The 14,766-nt window shown below is 39.5% G+C and overlaps 1 protein-coding gene across 1 annotated transcript in view; it reads left to right on the top strand.

The window, feature by feature from the left end:
- pdzd8 (PDZ domain containing 8) overlaps positions 1–14,766 on the top strand; it is a 47,923-nt gene that overhangs the window by 29,264 nt on the left and 3,893 nt on the right. The window contains exon 4 of the mRNA XM_059359166.1: positions 14,567–14,729. Within this exon, the coding sequence (XP_059215149.1) occupies positions 14,567–14,729 (163 nt within the window). The remainder of the gene's footprint in view (positions 1–14,566; positions 14,730–14,766) is intronic.

The raw sequence follows: 14,766 nt of genomic DNA on the forward strand, positions 1-14,766 counted from the left end.
CGACAAAAGCCGGCTCCGGACTGCTTGTATTCAAATTAGGGGCGTTTCGGCGAGTGAGACCCGCCTCATTCCGGGTATTGCCCGGTAGTGGAAACAGCCCTAATCTAGATCTAAGCACCTGTAAAAGGGACTTTCAAGGGAAAAATTGACCCCCCCCCCCGTAGTTGTTACAAACAGCAAAACCTTACCTAAACGTAATGGTAACCTTAACCTTAAAACCAAGTTTTAACCCCCAAACAGGCCTTTGGAGAAGTGGGGACTGGCCAAAATGTCCTCACTTCCCAAAAATGTATTCACTCTCTTTAGAAAAAAAAAAACCCTGCTCTGGTCCTCATCATGTAGGGAGAACAAGTAAAACACACACACACACACAAACAAACACACACACACACACACACACACACACACACACACCCCTCCCCGTCACAGTGGTTGTTTGATGTTCCAGTAAGGGTGTCATTGTGTCTTTAATCTGCCCCGGTCACATGATGAAAGACAGTTAGTTGATGAGGAGGCTCACACACATATACACACACACCCTACAACAATGAGTCACCTAGTGTTTAAAGCAGCAGACAGGCCAAGGGTTCACTTACCATTTAGGACTTTTAGGAGTACAAGTAGGATTGGAAAGTATAAAGTCACCCATTCGGTATATTTAATTTCATATCAACATTCATATATTCACGTTGTTAAATTTCTGAAAAATCAATTGAGAAACTGCTCATTGATAAAATAATAAATGGTAATATGTGTTTAACACTAACATTAGCAAATTAAATATTAATGTCACTTTTTTCAACAAAAATAGATTCATTGAATATTAGGTCTGCTTATTGATGGAGGTGTAGACATTAACATGCTTTGACAATTTGATTCTGTGAATATTTTTTAATGCATCAAGATGCTTTGACCCTTTTTTAAATTTAACTAAATAGCTCAAACAATCAGAGTATCAAGAGTTGCATATTAAATAGTCTGTCCAAATAAAATGTAGGCTTACTGTAAAAATTTATGAAGTTCAATAAGGAAATATTGAAATATATCAACACAATTAAGAATTGGACCAACTAAGAAGTGTTTAATACCAACATAGATAGTTTGACACTTTTTAACCCTTACGTTGAGTTAACAGACACATGTCAGTTGGTTGTCAGAGTGCATTATGGTACTCAGCCCTAAAAAGGACCTTTATCTGGCAGTGTAAAGCCTGATTTCCACCGGGCGCGTTACTGCAGTGTCACGTCAGCGTCGCGTATGCCGTTGCAAATAGATAACACTCTAATCAATGAGAGCATTTCCACCGGGCGCGCTGCGTAACGTTACAGCAGCGTCACGTCAGCGTCTCTACGCGAGCATTAGGTAGGACTTCTATTTCTCCGCGAGACGCTGCCAATTCGCGTGAATCTCAACAGAGCAGATCGCACCAGACAGGAAGTCCGACTCAGAATCAGCGTAAAACACTTCCGCCCCTTTCAAAATAAAACACAATACGCAGTTCATGCAGCCTAGAACTACTTCACATCAACATTATGTTATGACCGGGGCACCAGATCAGCAATCAATCAATCAAAGGGTCTCAGAGGATCGGCAACACGGACGACAAGAGACTGATTGTTGAAGTGGAACATCATACAATCATTTATGACATAACATTTTGTTTTTATAAGGATAGATGGTCAGATCAACAGATCTTTCACGTCAGAGAAGCAAAGTAAGTTGGTTGTTGTTGTTGTTTACTTTATACACACAGTTTATCCATAGACTGTATAAATAGAGTTTAGAGTTTATCACGGGATCTTGCGGTCTCCCGTATGGTTAGGATTATCGCGTGATCTCGTTAGGTCGCGTGTATACGACCGGCTCGCTAAGCTGACGTGCTGCTGCTGTAACGCGCCTGGTGTGAATTGACGCCGGGCAGAAGACGCAGCAAAAACGCTGTGGAGACGTGCTGCTGCTGTAACGCGCCCGGTGGAAATCCCCAGTAAGAGGGGCTTTAGAACATATACAAACATTAATAGTTTGCATATTAAAAAGCCTCCTACAACCGAAACGCTTTTTATCTGCAACATGTGATGCTCTGTAAAGGTCTTCAAATCTGGAAACTCGACAGTGTGATTATGCTCCATCTCCTTCAAAAGCATTGTTTGTCATGTCAACATGCACACCCAGCACATAATCAAATGGTACGTAAGGGAGCCAATCACCTTTTGTAATTTTCGTTATGCACACATTGACCTGTGGTGGGTGAGACAGTCATTCGCTTCCTTCTTGCTGTGCCAATTAAATTGCCATTTCTAATTCTTGACGATGGCTGGCTGTGTAGCAAAAAGCAGATTAAAGACATGAGAGGTCGGTCCCACAAGCTGTTTGTTTCTAATCGCTTCTTCTATGGATCAATTCATCTCAGAGGAAACTCAATAGACCAGCAGCTATGTGCATGACACACTGAGCCACAACCATATTACAGCTTTCTTGCTATTTTCATTCCAAGTGTATTTTTCTGATCCTATAGGCATGGTCTCTTATTAGAAAAGAAATGACTTGTCAAAATGGATGCACATAGCCCCCAATGACGCCCATAATGAGTAGTTTATAGCCAGATTCAGAGCAGGGATACAAGACCAGAGGTTTTCAGTGTTTCCCACTAGAAGTGTTCCCGTTTCTAAATATAGTGCTTGAGAAAGCGTAAATAATATGCGTAGATGAATATTCTTTCTCATTTTCAGTCTCTGCTATTTGTGTTCTGGAGCCTATGAGAAAAATAAGATTTGTTCAACATTTTGTTTTGCTATATATATGAATATGTATGGCGAGCAGCTTAAATTAAAAAACAAAACAGATAAAACGATTATTTTCTTAATTTCCTGAGAAAAATTACATTTATTGAACTCCATTGGAACCAAAGTTAATGTTTAGTCATTATTTTTACGTCATTCTTGTCTTCTTACGTATGTTTGCCTGTGGACTAATGCACATACCTGCATATTAAGTGGACCTATACCCTCATTACCTGGGTTTCTTTTTTTTAAAGTTTTTTTTTGGGGCATTTTTGCTTTATTGAAAGTGATAGATAGAACGGGGGAGACAGAGGGGAGGACATGCGGCAAAGGGACCTCAGGCCGGATTCGGTCCGCCGCAGGAAGGAGTCTTGATGGTACGCGCTCTACCAGTGTGAGCCACCCCAATTAAAGAGTAGCAACTGATCACTTCCTTTCTTTTTGCTACTTCACTATTCCTGGAAAACATCATATGAAATAAACAGGAAAATGTCACCACAAACAGGTTGCAAGAGGTTGAAAGCTGTGAAATATCATGATCTTTGACAGTTTCCACACATGCATTATAACAGATTTTATGGTGATTGGACTGATGCACATTCATTTAAAAACAAATCTGTGCCGAGCCACGCTCTTCTTCGCCAACGCCCCGTGGCCAAATTTGTGCCAGGCCCTTACACACATTTGGAATTTGTGGTGCTCCCTATTGAATGATTGGAAATATGTATTACATGATGAGAGCAGTATGTGTACCATATTTCACAAATATTGGAGCAACTTTGTCTCAGCTTAGGCCTTCCATGTAAAAGGGGGTGCTGTGGAGCCCACTAAACCTGCATCAACACCATGGATGTATATTCAGTGGTTTCACTGTAAAAAAGGTGTGTCTAAAAACAAGATAAAAACACTAAATCTGAGGGAAATGATCTTGCTGCATGGACAAGATTTCTTAAATTAAGATTGTTAAATCTAGAAATAAGCATGTTGAACGCTTAAAATAAGAAATTAACTCTAAAAACAAGATAAATTATCTAACACTTCTAAATCTAAAGTTTTTTTTAAGAAACAAATAATTTGCAGTGCACTTTGCTTGGGCCAGTTAATCGCTGCTTGCAGCTTTAATGGATATTGTGTTAAGAGTTAATTTCTTATTTTAAGCATACAACATGCTTATTTCTAGATTTAATAATCTTAAATTAAGACATTTTGTCAAGTGAAATTATCTGCCCATGCAGCAAAATCATTTCCCTCAGATTTAGTGTTTTTATCTTGTTTTTAGACACACCTTTTTTGCAGTGTATGGGTTTTGATGTGCATGCCAAGTTTCGTGAGTTCTTAAGTATATTATGGGCCACAAAAATGCTTTTAAAGGCTAACATGGCCATGGCCATAATCTGCTGGCTATATCACTGTAGAACTTTGCAATTTTCACCAGTTCTGATGAGTGTGGCAGTGACCCATGTGTTATGTACCTTGGAAGACATTCAGCAATGTAAGCTGCTCAGTAAGTTCATTTTGATGTAATATATGATTTTTAAAGCCCTCTCTTTCCATCCACATTGATCTTAAAACTGACATGACGTGGACTTGTCTGTTTTTCTTCTGCTATGTCAGTTTTATTTAGAGTGATGGTAACCACTGAGTATATTAGCCGTTTGTACTTCTCCTTAACAAAAATTATATTATATGGGATGTATTGTGCAGCAGCAGAGGCAAATGTAATAAAAGCATTTATTTTTGTCTTGCTCTTCCTCCCTGACTTACTGAGGGATGAGGGTTTGTTGGCTGTGTTGAATAGCTCATAGTTTTTTAATAGGATTTCAAAGGACCAGCCAGCGCAGGCAAGATGTTAATGATGCTCAGACTTGTAGCCTGTTAAGCTATAGACGAAAATTAGGTGAAAAACTGTGCAAATGTCAAATGGATGATAAGTAAATGGTATATGGCCAAGTGGTCAGATTGTTCCCTATGAGTTCCAAGAAACAAACTGACACCATGACAATCCCACCGTCTAAAGTAACTGCTGAGCTCATTGAGGAGGGAGATAGGCACAGAAAAACCATTGGTGTTCAAAGGAGCGCAAAGACTGAAATGCCAACTTGATAATAAGGGAAATTATGTCTTGCTTATTTCTAAACCAATGGTAGTAGTTTAGAATTGAGTTGTCATTTAATAAACTAGGATGATGTAATAGTCATGATAGATCATTATTTTTTGATGCCAAGACAATGACAGCTTCAAAAAAGGACCGTGTGGGCGACCAAACTGCTGTTGCTGTCCATACAAGTGCAAATTAGGCAAAGCACCTTTTTGTTCGCCTGTGTCTCCATAACAACTCCTTTGTTCTTAATGCTTTTGAAACCTGCTTCCTATGATAAAAAGACAACTTGAAAATTCAGATTGAGCCACACAGGAGGCACCAGTGTACTACTAAACTTCATAGTGAAAGACATTGCATCCACTGCAACATTGTGTATCTGAATAAAGTTGTGCCATTCTGAAAATACCTGGTCCTAAATATCACATTATTCTATTTTAAGCGAAGTAGTGAATGTTTTTATGCAGCCTGCAACCATAAAGCAGCTATCCATGCGGTGGTTTGTAATCCAGTCTCATGGATCTTGGATTTCCTGCCTCTCTTCTGCTTCCTCTCACATTGTCGCCTGTGACTCCTCTCTGTCTGGGATTTTTGTTTTTCTTGGACGAAGAATCTTCACTGAGAAGCAGCAGAACCATCGCAACAGTCTACAGTGACTCACTATCACCTCTCGAAGCACAAGTGATGTTACAAGACAGGACGATCAGCTGACTGGGATGCTAATTCTAAATAGATATCTTTACAACAGTGGTTCTCAAATGGGGGTACGTGTACCCCTGGGGGTAGGTGAAGGCACTCCAGGGGGTACGTGAGATTTTAAAATATACATTTAAAAAGTAGCACCCATGCAAAAATCCTTTAAAAATAATTATTTAATTAACTTCATTTTATTACAATATGGTCAAGAAATGTGCAGTTTACAGAGTCTCTAGGTTCAATCTACACGTCCCTGACATCACATTAGGCTGGTCAGTTCATGAGGTCTGGACCAAGCTACTTTCCCTGAACACTTTTTTATATCCTAACAGAGTTAGGAGTTTAATAAAAAAATGTAGGTTGAACTCTCCAAAAGTGCCTCCTCGATCCGCTGATTTGTCAGTTTATTGCATATGTGGACACGTCATGTCACCAAGCAGAGAAGACAGTTATCTTTCTGCTCAGCACACCATGTACCTGACCTGACCTGTTAACAAAACTTTCAAAACAAACTCCTGCCTTGATAGGACCTGCAGCGATATTATTGGAGACACAGATTTTGCAACAAACAATAAAACATAAAATATATCTTTTTGTGATTATAGAATCTTGCTCTAAATAGGGCAGAGGAAGTAAAGGCAGTAAATTTATTCAGTTTAATCATTGTTTAAACAATATTAGCACATGATCATTGTATCAAAGCATCTTGCATGCACAGAGAGGACACACACACACACACACACACACACACACACACACACACACACACAGTGAATTACACACGCATAGATAGAGACGTTCGTCACACAGAGACAGACAACAGAGACAGAATAACAGACAGAATAACACATTATTCTAACAATTGTCTACATGACAACTATACAAACTGGGTTCAGTGCAAATTACCCACATTGCCAGGTTCCATTTTCCGCTCCACACAACAAGAACGTATGCACACAGATAAGCTGCAGTATTAAGAGAGAGCTTGAGATTCAACATGTTACTGGCTTAAGCACTGCTTTAATAAAGTAATGTTTCATGCAAACATCCATCAGTGTTCAGATGTAGACTACTGTACCTTTACAATCGTCTGTGATATTGTGTTCAAGACTTTTAACAAGCCTAATAAGTACCCACATAAACACCTGAGCAGCCACCGGCCATGCACCCCGTCCCTGAGCCCACCACCCCCATCACCACCGGGGCTGCTAATTGGATGTGGCAGGGAATTGCTGCCCACTTGCCTCGCAGCGACTTGTACCCTATAACCATACACAAATCGATCTGACATGTGGTATTAGATTAAATTACCAAGCAGTGCAGTGACAGGGAAAAGGATTTGCTCAAACCCCCCACCTCTCTGTCTTACACACACCCTCCCAGACCTGCTGCAGAGCAGAGGGTGTTCAGCCAAGCAACAGGAGATGCAGCTCCATCCAAGCTATCCATAAAGCTGGGCTCTAAGACCAGCCTGCTGCTAGCCAGACGCTTTTCAGTATATATATATAACAAAAGCCATTGGTACTTCTCCATTTTGTCGTCTTCCTTCTTGCTGATGTTGCTTTCAGCTGGTATCGTCTCATCTACTATTACTGCCCTCTTCTGTTGTGTGTCCACCAACACAATTTCCACTTGGTTAACCAGCAACCAGCATCTGTTTGTTGTGGCTCAGTTAGTAGAGCGGATTGCCCACGGATTGGAGGGTCGGTGGTTCGATCCCTGACCGTGGCAGCCTACATGTCGAAGTGTCCTTAAGCAAGATGCTTTCATTGGTGTGTGATTGAATTCCCAATGGTGGCAGGTGGCCCCGTTTAAGGTAGCCACTGCCACCAGTATGAATGTGTGTGTGTGTGAACAGGTGAATGAGCGCAGTCTGTAGTTTAAATCGCTTTGAGTGGTCGCAAAGACTAGAAAATCGATATATAAGTGCAGGTCCATTTACCATTTGTCAGTCTGGAATCTGAAGTCCCACAGGATCTTAGCCCTGTTGTTTTCAACCACCTTTGGGGGCATGTCCCATTGGGGTTTGGGTACTTCTAATCCATACTGGATACAGATGTTCCTGTACACTGTCACAGCTACTTGGTTGTGCCTCTCCATGTATCCTGTTCCAGCTTGTATCTTACCTCCTGCTTTTATGTGCTGGACTGTCTCAGGGCGCCTTTGCACAGCCTGTACATTGGGTCTTAGCTGCTGTGGTAGACTCTGGCCTCTATGCAGCCATGACAGTCCAGCATTCTCCAGCCATAGTCTTCTAAGTCTTCTTGATATCAGCCACTTCCTCTATCTGATAGTGGTACATGCCATGTAGGGGCTTGTACCTCCATGTTGTTTGCTCCTCGTCTTCTTCACCTTTGTCGGGTTCCTGCTGTTTGAGGCATTCACTGAACAGCTTATTTTCTTTCTGCCATTTTGCCATTTCATCAATGTATTCATTGTGTGTGTGTGTGTGTGTGTGTGTGTCTGTGTGCGTGCGTGTGTGTGTTGAAATGACTGTTTTATTCTTGGATCAAAGAAAGACTTGTCTGGGTTTCAGTCCTGGAGGAAAAAAAGGGAACTTTATAGTAGTGATAGCTGCCATTTGAACATATTAACCTTTCATTTGTTCTCTGTGGCAGTGTAGCTAAAAGAGAGACTGGATTTGCTGTAATAGATGGGGAATTGCTCCATTTACATCTGGCCAATTCAAGGTTGCTATGTTCTTTGTTTGTCTTTTCTGCTCAGAGACAAGGAACCAAGAGCTGCTTGTTCTCTTAGTCGTTGTTAACAAGGTTAGTCCATTCACTGCTGCTCAGCCCTGAGAGAAAGCTCCTCTATACAACAACTGCAATTTGGAGAAGAACCACTGGCCACTTTCTCTCTGGAAAGGAGTCATATCTCACTCTTTCCATTCGGCAATTCGGCAATCATGACTGTGAACAAGAGCTGTAAAGGGGAATTATTTTATTAACACCAGCACCCAAACCAGTTTAATACAAAAAAAATGTGTACTGTACACAAAATTAACCTTAACATAGATTATCTGTCATAGAGGCATGACAGACATTTTATATTTAAAGTTCCTGAAGGGATTCTAGTTTTGCTAACCCCTTATCAATGGTTTGCCTGTAATTTCTTTTTGTCATGCAATTGGTATTTTTCCGGTTTACGCATCTGTTTAAATAGAATATATAGATCATACACTTACATACTTTTGAGCTCACTTTTGTATAAACTGGTCTTTCAACCTCTGCTCAAACAGCTAGTTTTAAGTTGCTGATGTCACATTTTTATCAATGTCTGTGGTGAAATATACAAATTAAGCCAATGATCACAGCTGTCTAACTGACTTTATTTTCATCGGAGTAATCTTAAGAACGTAACATAGTTGAATTACTATTTGTATTTTTTCTTAAATAATTTATGATACCAAACAGGCTTGTTAATCAAATCAATTTTATTCATTTCAGCCAGCATTGTAAATGGAAAATGTGCTTCTAATGGCTTAAAACGTTATACAGAGTGCTCCCTCTCAAAGTAGAAGACATATTTTTAACACATCTAATTTAATTTGTAACATATCTGTTAACTGACATCTGAAATTATATACCCAGTAAATATGAGGCAATCTCCAGCTTTATATATTTGAAACCAGTGCTGCTGCTGGAGAGTCTTATCACTCTGGTTTTGTGTGCATTGACATATAATTAGGTGCATATGAGTGTCTGTGACTGTGCATATATTGGTGGTATAAGTGTGTGTTAAAGGGAGATTGCCACTATTTGCACTTCAGAAGAAAGGACTCCTATATCCACCTTTTGTAAATCTGTTGTAGACACAGTGACCACATTGCAGCCAGTGGTGCAGCTGTATACACACAGCTACAGTGCTGCTCAAATCAGGATAATTCAGCACCTACACTCACCTTTCTTACTCAAAGGACAAAATATCTCTGCTCTGAAAGTGTGTCTGTGAATCTTGAGTAGCCAGGCAGAGCTGAGCTACACAGCACTGGCACCAGGATCTGAAGATACCACCTGCCATGTGCCAAATGGTAGTGAAATATGTGCTGGGTAAATAAGTAGACAATCAGACACTCTGTTTGGTAGCTTTTTTTAGGCATTGGATATGGCATTCATCTATTGATATTTGTTTCAAAGACAAGGTTGAACATTTTTCTAATTTCTATTTAATCCATTTATCTGCCCTCCGTGCTCTTGAAAATAATATGCCAAAATGTACCATTATTGGAATCCACATAACTTTTGTGATTATATAATTTATTTAATAAAGAAAATAGTCAAGAATAACAGCAAATTCAACATCACAATTTAGTCCTTTTTTATTTTTTTCAGCCAAAAGCTAGGGGGATTCCATTTCATATCTGAAAACTGTTAACAGCAAACTGTCAACAACAATTGATGGTCAAAGTTTATTATTGCTTTATTGGCGAATTGTTTCAATTCTATTTGACAATTCTAATTGATTACATATGACAATAGCAACATGGACCAGAAAAAAAAAAACAGCACAGGCCTACCCAAGTACGTGTCAGATTGGGAGTTAATCAGTGCTTCATCCCTCACAACCCCTTATTTAACCTCTAGCACATTTATACTCATTTATACTACTTGGATAAATGCAATCATGTTTAAAAAGAGACAAATTGTGTTTAGCTTCAAAACTCTAGACACATGTTATATCATAATATAACTAGCGCTATATCTGAAGTGAAAAGGTCCTCATGATGGAGCAGATGGCGGTTGCAAGTTTTGTAAATTCATGGGGTTATCAATGGCCGCAATCCATTCTTTGTGAATTCACCCTTGAGTTTATGTTAAGCCTTTCTACTGCTGAGCTAATTTAGTTTATAGCAATGACAAACAAGCCAGCTTTTTGCTTTGTGTGTTTTTGATAGGTATGTAGGTTATGAAAATTGAATATCTAAAATACGAGTCGGTGGTCATCCCACAGCTCTCTTCTGGCTTCCCTAGTCATTACTTATTGATCACCTTTAGAAGCTAGTTTGTTTGGTTCTGTGGCTAGCCACAGTGCTCTTTCAGATAACTCTACTGCCCTGCAACTGGGATGAAGGGGCTAGCAGCAGGTTGGATTAGCCTGACTGTTGGCTACTTGTTCTCTGTTTGCATTGTGTGTAGATTCGGCTAGAGCAGTGGTTCCCAACCTTTTTTCCTTTGAGCCCCCCCTACTGCTGACCACAATATGTCTCTAAGTGGGTTTATACAGACTTTGATTATAACATACACAAATATTATTTTGATAGCCTCAAAGCAGACAAAGTTTTGCCCACCCCCTGTGATCTCTGGTGCCGCCCTACGGGGGGCCTGGACCCATGGTTGGGAACCCCTGGGCTAGAGGTTCTGACTCATGTCCTATTGTTGGCCACCGTTCTTGCTCAAGTGTCCCTTGAGCGTTGTACGCTTAAAATAAGAAATTAACTCTTAAAACAAGATAAATTAAAGCTGCAAGCAGCGATGAACTGGCCCGAGCAGAGTGCACTGACAATTATTTGGTTCTTACCAAGATAAAAAAAACCTTTAGATTCAGAAGTGTTAGATAATTTATCTTTTAAATTTGTTTTGAGAGCACATTTCTTATTTTAAGTGTTCAACATGCTTATTTCTAGATTTAACAATCTTAATTTAAGAAATCTTGTCAAGTGAAATTATCTGTCCGTGCAGCAAGATCATTTCCCTCAGATTTAGTGTTTTTATCTTGTTTTTAGACACACCTTTTTTGCAGTGCATATTTTATCCATGCTATAAAGTGTGCAGGCCGTTCTAGGGGTTACGGGTCCTATCCGATATTAGAATGGTGTATCTAATTAAGTGACCAATGACTTTATGTAAGCATGCTAAATATATGCAGATTAGTGGTGTAATATATTTGCTTGTAGGACCGCAGTGATTTACACTATTGATAACCCTTGACTGAATATCATTTCAATATTGTGGATAAATGTGTAACTCCACTTTCAATATCCTGGTTAATATCAAAGAGATTTTGCATCTCTTGTTGTTGTATACAGCCTTGACATTCAGTGTTTTCCAAAAGAACCTTCCTGCAGACTAAATGATGGTCCTAGTGTGTGATGTGAACCTGAATAGGCCTGTAGCCTCACATTCTCCCCTACAGCAACCTGTTGCCTCTGCAATGTTGTTATCGTCTTCATGGAAGAGCTTTGACATGGACAGATCAAATTATACCTCACACACACACACACACACAAACACGTACACATGCACACACACACACACACACACACACACACACACTAGGGCTGGGCGATAATTCAACTTGATAATTTATCCTCTTTCAGTTTAATCACATGATGAAATCATATTGAGATCTCATGATACAAAATTACACATGTGTAATTGATAATAACAATCACATACTAACTGGAATTTCTCAGAGAATGTGATGTGAAATATTTTGCCGTAATATCATTTTAATATTGTGTTTTCATTTTTGCATTACACCACTCAGTTCAATGCGATAATTAATCAAAATATAAGCTCTTTGGTGTCTTATAAAGCATCAAAGTGCTCTGATTACTATTTTTTTTATTTTAGTTTTTAGCCTACAGAAGCCAAGATAACCCATGATGCATTGGGCTAACTATGTTAATGAATCAGATACTGTGTTTCTTCTTCCCGATTGTTTTTCGGGGATGGTTCCATTAATGTCCCAGTGTGTATTTAGCATGATTTCAAGATTTGCTTTAATGTGGTAGCATTAACACTGTGGTATGTTTGGTCTCGTGTTGTTTTTGCTTACTGCAATGTACTCGATCTGTACGTCATTGTTAATATATGGTCTAGATCAGGGGTAGGCAACCTGAGGCTCCGGGGCCACATGTGGCTCTTCAGGCCATCTACAGCGACATTCATACGAAATTATATGAGAAACGGTACAAAAACAGTTATTTCTTTACATTTTAATTTAAATTCATCATTGGTGTAAGCCAAAGTCAATCTGTATTATTCCATTGTAAAAATGTGTGGTTTATAAATGGCAGTAAAACATTTTTTTTTTTACATTTTAAAGATTTTTTTTTTTTGGGGCATTTTATAGCTTTATTGACAGTAGAGATGTTAGAGTGAAAGGGGGAGACAGAGGGGAAGACACGCAGGAAAGGGCTCCGAGCCGGACTCGAACCTGGGCCGCCCGCTCACGAGGACTGGGGCCTCCGTGGTATGCGCTCTACCAGGTGTGCCACCAGGAACGCCCCTTTTTTTTACATTTTAGTCAACTAAAATGTGCATCATAGCTTATAAAAGTCTACGGCCCAGGACACCTTAATCTCTAATTTTGCCAACTTCAAATCTAGTTTTGAGTTTCGCTCGCCAGGCTAGCTTTCCTGAGATATTTCTCAGGAGTCCAGCCTCTTATTTGCACTTGGGTCCTCACTGCATTTTGACAAAACCATATTATTAACTGCTCATTGTGACCTATTAGGTTGGTAGGCTAATTTAGGCTTCAATTAAGGCTGTTTTATCTTCATTGTAAGGCTCAAAAAAGAAATTTGTGCCTCCATTCTGAGATATTTTTTCGGCTAACAATGGCTCTTTGTTAGTAAAGGTAGCCGACCCTTGGTCTAGATGAAGCATAGTTTTATCCAAGCTGAGCTGTCTACTAACTGGGCTACCATGTGGATGGATCAGGGCTGTCCCTGAGCCTTCGGTGAACCACCTGTGCTAGCTTGTATAGATTATCTGCTTATTCATGGACAGCCCTAACTCAATCACTGCCTTCCACCAGAACCATAACAAATGACAGCAGGGGAAATTACAGCCATTTGTCTCTGTCTACCCACATCATGTCAGCCCTACTTTATGTTTTTTTAAGCAGGGCACCTGTACCATCTTCCTCCTCTTTCACGTCACCCACCTCATTTAGCTCTATCTCTCTAACAAGAAAAAACCTACAATATATGTCTGTGGTAAGCTGCTGGCAATCTTCACCAATCACAGTTAGAATTACATGGGTTTGCATTCACTGTTGATCATCAGTATAGGAGGCACAAATGTCCTGCTACTATAAATGTGCTGTCATTTGATAGACACCCTGTGAGGCTTAAAACAGGTCAACTCTGCATCACAACAGGTGTGTTGTGGGTTATGTGACTTGAACTGTGTGCAGTGGCTTATTGAGGCAGCCGGGGGTGGGGGTTTAATTGCAGCTCTCTCTCTTCTGCCTCAGAATTACCACTTTCAGTTTGAGTCCATCATCTCAAAGTGCTGGAGACAGATTTGCAATTGAAGCATTTGTCAATTTACAGTTTATTCTCACTCATGACAATTAATCTGGATTTGCAGTACATGTTATTGGTTTTTTGTAGGCCTTTTACATAATTAAATTTATGATTTACAATAAGGGTCCATCAAATTTGAGTTTGAGTTAAAATTCTAATCTTGAAATAAATTTGTTTAATAAACGGTATATTTTTGTTATTATTCAAATTTAAGTGTTTATATTTTATAGAGCCAAAGTGTTCTGTTAATATGTTAATTTTAACTATCGAACATCCATTCTGGTTGATGCATTGATCATCAATAACCGAAATGTAAAAAAGTTGGGCAACCCCTCTCTGGGTTAGGGTTCGGGTTTGGGAGCAATATAAATTACCATAACTACCAGTCATAATCCAATCCATAATCATAATCCTCTTTACCAAATAAGTAAACCAGTCTTTCAAAACACAGTATTCCTATACTTCTTCCATCTCCCAATGTTAATAATAAACATTGGGTTATCCATAAGTATTGATGAAAGTTAGAAATATTGTGTTTAAACAGTACATAATTTTCCGCTTTCCACTGAAAAAGATGAGGTCTAACCTCTTACTGTTATTAAATTATTATGTTCTTGCAGACTATAATCCTGTGACTACATAAAGTAGATTAGTTTTAAATATGTGTGCACTATGACCTCTGGATCAATGTTGGTCTTCATCATAACTTTTGTCTGTTTTACATGTATGCATCAGACGGAGGTAGTCAAGGGGCAATGCGGCAGCGTTGGGATGACGTTCAGGCATGTCCCTGCCAGCGAGGGGGATGCAGTGCACGTCAGCATTGAGACAGTCACACACAACTCCCCTGCTGCCTTGGCAGACCTGCAAAGGGGTGATCGTCTAATCGCCATTGGAGGTTTGAGATGTTTGTTAATTGTTAATTAACAGAAACA

The sequence above is a fragment of the Centropristis striata genome, chromosome 20 (genome assembly GCF_030273125.1).
Source record: "Centropristis striata isolate RG_2023a ecotype Rhode Island chromosome 20, C.striata_1.0, whole genome shotgun sequence".
In the NCBI taxonomy this organism is placed as follows: Eukaryota; Metazoa; Chordata; class Actinopteri; order Perciformes; family Serranidae; genus Centropristis; species Centropristis striata.